A 9,401-nucleotide genomic window follows, 5' to 3' on the forward strand; every position below is an offset into this window, starting at 1 on the left:
AACCCCCAAAGATGAACACAGAGGGCAGTCATTATAATAAAATGCTGAATAAGCATTCTAGGGATATTTGCCCAAATCTCTAACATTCCCGAATGTTTCTTGCAGGACCATTCTGATACATCAGTATGTTACAAAAGAATACAGGAACAAAACTGCAAAACTGTTGCATGATCATCAGCAGCACAATCTCTGTGGTTATCGCTATTAACCCCATATATATGCCTTGCAGCTTTCACCATGACGACGAACGGTAGGGTGCAGCAGAATGGTACAACAGCCACATGGACTCCAAGTATGCATTGATTTCAGAGATTTGGACCTGTGGACGACATGGAAATAGGATATTTAGTTGTTTATAAGATCCAGAAGAAGCTGCAGGGAGAAAAATATCATTTTCTACAGCAATATAGTGTATCGGTAAAGCTCATCTAGGTGACGACAATGTTGGCACATTGAGGTACAAAATATTTTCCAGCTCCAACTAAGTATCGTAAAACACTAGTACACAAATTACCTGCAACTAAAACTGCGAGTTGCTGAGGAATGTGACCATGCATCGTGCGCTCTGAAACATTTTGTCGATCTTCTGCCAAACCTTGCTCTGGACATCAAGAAGTTTCCTCACTTTCTCCTGTAGCACTGAGTGACGCCGTATTGTTTCACCGTGTATCTGCTTCCAAGGAAGATGAAATATGTTGTAAGCACCGACTCGATGGGTTAAGATGGCGTACATGTTAGTGCGTACCTTGAGAAACAATTTCAGAACAGCTTGAACAAACTCAAAGTTGTTCCTGCAGGAAAGCTCATGAATGAAGTAGTCCAGCAGCAATGAGATGGACTGGAGCTCGGGTCTTGGTTCCTCCGACTCTTCCACATCATCGTCATCTATTATCTGTAGCATCCGCAGTTCCATATCTAAAGATGACGGAGATAGTCCTTTTAGGTAGTCGGTGAACGCTGAATCTGCAAAACAGAATCCAAGTCAGCACTTACCATGACGAAGATGGAACTTCTTACAGTCTCATCAACAGACAATGAACCAAAATCTCTGTTTTTTATTTAGGTAGTTTGCTTGACCAGAGATAGTTATAAATACTTACAGCTCTCAAGTTCTCCAGAGGATTGTAACAGCCGACTGAAGTGGGAGGAGAGATCAGCCATCTTTTTGTGACCTGTGTCCTCAGTAGTGCTGCCATCTGTTTCTTTACTGGAAGGAGGCTCAAACAATATCTCCCCAGAAAGGGATGGAACCGAGGGCAAGAAAAATGGCGCCTGCTCAGGCTTCTTAGGTGGCTCGATCGGTTTGTTTCGAACCTAAAGACACAGGAATGTGACGATGACTCACAAAACAAAAATATTCCTTAAATTTGTACTCTTTTCAGTCACAAAAAAGTGTCCTTTAAAACATTTACAGTCACCAAGCAAAACTTTGACGATCACTTCATATTGTATTATATTTTTCAAACTTACAAATTTACAATATTACCAGCCAATTTTTAATAGAAACTCGCTATCATGTTTCATGTTTGTATGGATGGTCTAAATGTTCGTCAAAATACTCAGCCAATATTAGAATAGATCTTCTACACACATTCTATTATATACACCACCTAATTCTAACTCGAGGGACTAGCATAGTTAATGTGAGGTAACAGGATTCATTACTTTGCAGCAGAAATTTTGAGGGTTAAAACAGAGACAAAAGTACATTACCTTTATAATGTCAAGATTTGTCAAGCTTTGCCATTGACTCCTTGGGAGTAGTGAGAGTGTGATCATATTTGGTATTTGATGATCCATTATGACAAAAGGTTTAATATTGGATTCATTTGAATCTTGTGATTTTTTAATGGGTTCTTCCTCCTCAGATCTTTCGGCTGATGAAACAGTTGGCAAAAGCACATTCCGGACATGTTTACCACTTGCATAGCTGTCAACATTTGTCGAGGGCGAGAACAAAGCTTGATTAACCCTGTTATTAAGAGAAGTATGAGCTTTATATATAAGCTAAATCATAAACTGCAGAACACCAATAAACTACGTATGTTTGTTATTCATAATGGCAGAAGGTTATGAAGTAGAAACATAACAGGAGGTAAAAACACTATCAATCTTGAGTTGCCTCTGCTTGCATTCAACTCTCTGCTTTTAAGGACATTCAATTTCATGGAAAGCAAAACTGTAAATCTGTATCCTTAAGTTGACCTTACTTATGAGGTGTTCTGAGAAACTGTCCTCCGTGCATGACCAACATAAGGGCCACAGTGAACATGTCACAAAAGTTACGTTTTTCAGAAGCTGTTCCATGTGGCAACCAGTCAGCAGTAACTCATAACTTATATACTATAAAACTACTTATATTGTCATAGTCTTGGCTCTAGCATAGTTTTATCAATGGAGTAGAAATGAACATTTCCATAAAAAAAAGTGTTGTCCAGTGATGAACTCATCTTTCTTTAGATTATACGGGTGGTTGGTTGGTTGCATGCGACGGTATGAAATTTTAGTTCATTATGTACATTGGTACAATGTGGACTGGAAGTGGTATTAATTTGCCTAAATGAGATGTGACATGATTAGCGCAAATTACACCAGCTTGGAAACTCATCTTATGATATTTTCCTTAAATATGTACTCCCCTCCGCTCCTACATATAAGTCTTTTTAGATATTCCACTAGGTACTACTCCCTCCATTCCTAAATATTTGTCTTTTTAAAGATTCAACTATGGACTACATACGGAGCAAAATAAGTAAACTTACAATCTAAATTATGTATATATACATCTGCATGTAGTCCGTAGTGAAATCTCTAAAAAGACAAATATTTAGGAACGGAGGGAGTACATACGAAGCAAAATGAGTGAATCTACACTCTAAAGTATGTCTATATACATCCATATGTAGTCCGTAGTAGGATCTCTAAAAAGACTAATATTTAGGGACGGGGGAGTAGCTATCAAAGGTATGCAAATGCACAGGGTGAGCACAAGAAACAATGAAAGCCTACCAAAGATACACGCCATTTTGATCAACATGGGTGGTTGCCAGCACATCCATATTAGGAGACATAGAGACGGATGTTATAGATACATCAACGCGCATCGCATCTATCTGTCTTGCTAAACTGATATCCCATATTCTGAGCGTCCCATCCATACTAGACGAAATGAGCCATTTCCCATCCTCACTGAAACACAGATCAGTGATACGATCTGTATGTCCTTCAAATCTACGGACCATTTTCATAGATACTGTATCAAACAATACAAGCACCATATCATCTGCTACAGTAGCAAGAAGACCTGCCATATAAATAGCAACAAAAACTGTTAATTATCCATGGCATACTACAAGGGAATAACAAAAAAATGTTGAATATTACCATTTGCCCGGTGATATGCAATCTTAGTTACAGATTTACCAACATTGAATTTGGATTTTAGCTTGCAACTTTTAAAATCCCACACCTGCAGGAGACAAGCCAATAGCTGAGTAATGGAATCATGGTTTAAATAAATTGTAGCTGAAGTGCAACACCATCATCTAACCTTAATATCCCCACGGTATCCAGCACTAATCAGAGAGCCATTTGTAGCATCACACGCTAATCCAACAACTTCCCCTTCATGTGCACATTGCAATGACAGCGAGCTATCAATGTAACTACCACGACTAATCCCAGATTGAAGGTTAAATTTTTCGATCCAACCTCCTTCGGTGCCCAAGATAGTAAAATTACCACATGCACTTATAGTACAAGCCTGCCAGAAAATAAAAGTAATTTCTTAAAGTAGGGAAATACTTCTATCATTTAACAGCTGTCTTGGTAGTACCAAGAAAGCTTGTTCTGATCCAGCCCTTATAGTATATTCAGATTACAAAAACAAGCATTACCTTAATCGGTGACTCAGTCTCTGACGATGGTGTAAGAATATGTTCACCTATAACAAAGTTCTGAAGACGCCATACATATGCCTTTGAAGTATCCATGTGGCATGTAACAACATTACACCAATCACGTGCACGTATCTCAGCTGAACAACAGTTGATTCCATTGGTGAATAAGCAATTTTATCTAAAAAAGATAACAGTGTGGTTTCTGTTCAACACTAGTACAGGTGCACAGAATACTGGTACAGTGGTTTATTATGTGTTAACATGTATGCCCTTTGCACCAAATATAAATAGTACAGATTGAAGGTTATCATGGTTTCTAACTTCTAGGAAATTACACAGATAGAAAAACAGAAGAACATGATATGAACTATAGTATTGTCAGGACCGAAGAATTACCACAATCAAATGCAATAACTGGTTTTAGCTTTATCTCTTCCGCCTGTAGAGAAGAAGAACATGTCAAAATCCCAATAAGGAAACGATGAAACGGAAGGCGATAAAGGAATAGTAATAAAAATTCACCTTTACTCTAAGCTTTTTTGCTCTTTTTGCCACATGCCGCTGAGAAAGCTCTCTGCTTTGTTGATCCTGTCAAAAAGTGTTACTTCAATAGGATTGAAAAACAGCAAACATAAACTCATTTTGCTTGAAACGGAAAAAACAACCTGAGAAGACAAACATGCAGGAATTCAGGGTAAAGATGAGTGTGCGGCATGAAGTGAACACGATTACTACAATAGCATTTTGAGAGGACAAAAAAATGCAGGAAATGACGACAGGTGCCCCAGTGTGCGGCTGTAAAAATTACTGTTACCAAGGTTATAAATTACCTGAACAACTGAGAAAAGACGGAAGGCACGGTCTTGACCAGCAGATAAGATGAATTTTCCGTTGCCATAAAATCTAGCAACAATAGGCTGACTCAATAAAACAGAACTGAAACAAAAGTATAGGCACAACAAACTTAGAGCTCATTTGTTACCTTATGCACCGAGGTGGAGCGCTATGTCCACTTCGAAATCGTAACAGACGAGCATCTCCTTCATTATTATCAAATATCCACATCTGGATACAGTATATTAGATTACTAAGTTTCAAATGTAAACTGAAACTAAGGTGTTGCAGCTAACTTAATCTGATTGTCAAAGCAAATATATCTCACACCAGTATTGACTTTGTTTTTCTTGGCTGATTTTGTTACTTATTAACCTGCCACAAAGCTCGATTCAGTAGGAGGAACCTTATATGCTCCCGCCAAATAAGGCAATGTGGTATAAATAGAAAAAAGGGGGATGGTGTTCTATGTAACAGGCTAAGCATTAGGTCAGGCAACATGCAGCAGCTTTTGAACTTCATATGTTACAGCTCAACAGCTAATAAGATACAAAGGTTTCACTAGCAATAATGTGAAAAAAGAAGACAAGAAAACAGCACTTACTTTTATTGAATTATCAGCTGCTGAGCTCATCAAAATAGGTTCATTGGCAAAGAAATGAAGTGATACAATAGAACCATCATGGGCCTCCCTAATCACAGAGTGCAGCCTTCTCTTCTCAAGATTCCAAATGCTAATAACACCCGAGGAACCTCCAGATGCTAGAAGGGGTTGCCCATCTGGCAGACAAAGCAAATTTGAGAAAATAACACTTAAGCTTGACATGTAGAAGCGTGAAAATGCAAATTATTAAAATAAAACAATGCACCTCCTTGTTACAAACAGGGAGAGCCAAAGCTATATATAACCATGAAAAACAACCTGGTGGCAGTAAAGTATCCACCGACTGGTCATAAAATTTAGCCCCGTATACGTATTTCCACAATAAACTACACAGGCTCTAGAATTTAATTCAAGCATACCAAATATCATCGTTATTTAGTTTGAACTAGGACGCAAGTCAGTAAAGGTTTTATAGAGAAGTCAAATCTCCAAAAAAATATAAAGAAAATTCATAAAGCCAAAAAGAATGTGTCAGCCACATTTTCTGAACTGGATCTCCGAATCAACGAATTTGCATCATAAATACGATATAATCATAATCACAAACCGAAGTTGAGGACTTGAATAAACCAGGATTTGTGTGTGAATTTCATTACTGTAACAGGATGAGCAAATATGAATTATAAAAGGTTATACTGTATATCATGTCAGATAAAATCACCTGTTCGAAATGACAGGGCAGTTACAGCACCCCGGATTTCATGGTTGAAAGACATCAACTCTTCATCATATCGTATATTGTGAACATGAATTGATCCATCGGAGCAACCGACTGCAACCATATCCAGAGCAGGTGAAGAAACACAACAACGTACTGATGAATTCCAACCCTTAAAATCATAAATTTTTTTCTTTGTGCTGATATTCCACAGCTGCAAGGGTCCCTCTTCACTACCAATAATGACCTGATGTATCAATGATGATCAGACTTGTCAACACGCACAAAATTCGGAAAGCAAACTATCTCCAAAGAAATCAATAATTGCAGGCACCTTATTTAGGTAAGTATCCGGATGCACAATGCAGGTTGGAGTAAACTTGTCTCCAAGTGATATGTTTCCAACAGGCTCACTGCTTGGTTTAGCTCCTCTGAAGGCCCAGATAAATATATTACCTTTAATATCTGCACTGAGAATGTATTCTCCAAACAGGTACAACATGTTGACCTTCTCTTCATGTTTAGTAAAGGTAACCACCTGATTTTTGAAGAGAAAACGTAAAAACAAAGCCTCAAAACTTCAATAATAATCAAAATTGAAAAAAGCGCTAGGCCTTAATTATGTGTTCGACCACCTACTTGCGCTTTTCTAGCTTAGGCCTGATTAGGCGAAATTGGGCGCAATTAGGCGTTAGTACTGTAGGATGAAGAAATAAGCTAGATGAGCCGGCCTAGCCCATTAAACCACAGGCCCATCTTCATATCTTCCTACTAAAGCTCTTGTATGTGGTGCAGTCGACAGGAAATTTAGGTTTCCTCCTCACGCCGCCTCTTCCCCTCGTCCTCTCTCCCTTGCTACACGAGGCTGCTTCTCTCCCTCTTCCTCTGTCCCTTGCCAGAGAAGCTCGATCCCTCACCGGAGAAGCCTTATCCCTCGCCGGAATCAGTCAATTTGTCGTCGGAGTAGCTGAATCCCTCGTCGGCTAGGATGAATCCTCGCAGGGGAGGTAGAATCCTCGTCGGGGAAATTGATTTCTCGCCTGAGAAACATGATTCCTCGCCGGAGAGACTGATTTTTTGCTGGAGGACCTCGCCAGCCGGGTTTTTTTTAGCGCCTTGGGCCAAAGCTAGGCGCTAGGCCAACGCCCAGCGCTTAAGCGAGCGCCTAATAGCGCTTTTTTAACGAGGATAATAATTGATGGACATGATATAGTGGGGTCTGGATCAAGAGCAGATACTTTGGTCCTGGGTGCATTTGCTCCAACGGTTTCTTTTCCAAACAAGAATTTGCAAATTTGCAGAAGTACGAAATGGTTATACTATATGTAGATTGTAGAATGATGTGTCCACTTGCAAAAACATGTCTACTTGTGTGCTGTAGAAACAAGGAAGAGGAGCTAATATAGAAACTGAAAGTGCCGACATTTTATCTTTTTTTGTATAACCGCATCATCAAACAAGTTGTTTCGCAGAACATTACAAGCGCACCTATAATTCCACAATCAACATCCGATTTCACAAAAGATCTACAAGTACATCCGAGATGACGGCATTTTCTGGTCAGGAACTCGATTTTACAAGTTTGGAATAAGTAGCCAATAATCATTTCATTCACCAGGCACCACACACTTAGGGTTGATACACTAATTCATCAGCTATACTAAACACAGCAATTCCCTTACCAGATCAGTCCGTTTGAAAACCGCGATATCGCTTCCGTACGCAGCAAATGTGTATTCCTTGAAGGACGCAAGGGCGCGGATCTTCTTGGGCAGTTGAGGTCCTTCAATCGCAAAGAAAGTTCACACACCATGAGCGGTTTAAAAAAAAACACTGAACTTAAGAAACCGAGCATACGAAGCAGCAGGCTCACCGGCAAGGACCAACGTGAGCTTGGCACACTGCACAACAAGGACAGAAAACAGTGTGATTAGCTATATCAGCAAAATGGAAGTCGGCTGCATCGGAGCTACATGTACAGCCGATGAAAGCAAGAGAAGACAGGTACAGTAATGCAGTGCTAGGTTAATGCGAACACAAGCTCGACCAGTCGCATTAAGCCTGGTGTGGCGAGCAGCCAGCAGGAATTCAGCGCTGAGCTCCGCATGAGCTCCAGAGAGAAGCCAACACATCGCTGCCTCTAGTGGTGTACCAACCCTAAATACTGACGGGGGAACGAGCAGCGGGCCCCTCCGAGCTCCCTGGCTACGACAATAAGCAACTCCAGCTTGCGGCGGCGATGGACGGACGGGCGGGCGGGAAAAGACGCTTACGTTGTAGACGTGGAAGGCCTTGCCGACGCTGACGGTGACGAAGGTCTCGGTGCCGAGGCGCTGCAGGGAGAAGGGCACGCCGCCCGTGGTGATGTACCCGATCGCGCGGAACGGCTCGAAGATCCCCATCCCTCCCCCCGGCCGCGGCGGACGTCGAGGGCTTCTCTGGTCTGGACTCTGAAGGGTGCGCCGGCGGCGAGGGTTTTAGAGGGGGTTTGGGGCGGCGGCGCGAGGAGGAAGGGGGGGCAAAGGGTGAGGCCGCGGTAGGTCAGTCAGCTTGGGTGGTTTTGTTTGGGCCGTGTGGGTGGGTGGGTTAGTTAGGTCCAGCTTCTCTTCCCAGGTCCGGTCCATCGGGGCGTTCTGTTTTGGGCCAGACCAGACTGCCCAGTATTCCAATTATTACAAGTTCTTCCCTTTTCTTGTATAAAAAAAATCATTCTCTTCTTTCCCTGAAAAAACAAGTTCTTTCCTTTTCTATACCAATAATAAAGCGGCTATTGCTTTCGTCGGAAAACCCACCACGGAATTTTTATTAAAAAAAAAACCTATAATTTTTGTTATCCAACCCACGCTCCATCATTTATCTGCAACGCAAAAGGAAAAAAAACAATTCGCTGCAAAAATTATACCCGTACGCATCGCCTCCTTCCGTCGATCCTGGGCCACCCTGGCATGTGCCCAGGCCGCCGCCACACCACTCGCCGCCGCGGCCGACCTCAACCGCCACCGCTGCCAATCTCAACCCACCCGCCTCCGCGGACGTACCTCTCCCCGCTCACTGCCCCCCCCCCCGTTGCGGCGCTCAAGCGCATCGCGTCGACCCTGGTCCACCCTGGCATGTGCCCTTCGGTTTGTCATCTGATCCCACATTTTCTACCTCATGAGTGAAATAAGATAATAGTCCATTGATCAATTCACGTAGCCTCTTTGTTTTGCTTTGCTTGTCCCGCTCAATTTCTCATCATGGTGGAATTAACAATGGACGGGTTGATTTCTCAACAAAATAGGATAGGACTGACTACATTAGTTAGTTAGCTTATTATTTTAATAAATTAAAATGATTATAAATAGAA

The 9,401-nt window shown here is 41.5% G+C and overlaps 1 protein-coding gene across 1 annotated transcript; it reads right to left on the reverse strand.

Moving 5' to 3' along the window:
• Nucleotides 1–31: 31 nt before the first annotated feature.
• On the reverse strand, nt 32–8,621 carry LOC123409890 (U3 small nucleolar RNA-associated protein 21 homolog). The gene is made up of 19 exons (XM_045102764.1): nt 8,329–8,621; nt 7,929–7,956; nt 7,738–7,838; nt 6,390–6,593; nt 6,059–6,302; nt 5,338–5,513; nt 4,882–4,964; nt 4,730–4,802; nt 4,422–4,487; nt 4,296–4,338; nt 3,897–4,036; nt 3,551–3,763; nt 3,385–3,469; nt 3,010–3,304; nt 1,714–1,972; nt 1,101–1,314; nt 746–963; nt 515–670; nt 32–319 (listed from the first exon to the last, which is right to left on the reverse strand). Exons 1-18 carry the CDS (start codon nt 8,455–8,457, stop codon nt 521–523), a joined length of 2,721 nt encoding a protein of 906 aa, XP_044958699.1. The 5' UTR covers nt 8,458–8,621; the 3' UTR covers nt 32–319; nt 515–520.
• Nucleotides 8,622–9,401: the final 780 nt, after the last annotated feature.

This window comes from Hordeum vulgare, chromosome 7H, assembly GCF_904849725.1.
Source record: "Hordeum vulgare subsp. vulgare chromosome 7H, MorexV3_pseudomolecules_assembly, whole genome shotgun sequence".
NCBI lineage: Eukaryota > Viridiplantae > Streptophyta > Magnoliopsida > Poales > Poaceae > Hordeum > Hordeum vulgare.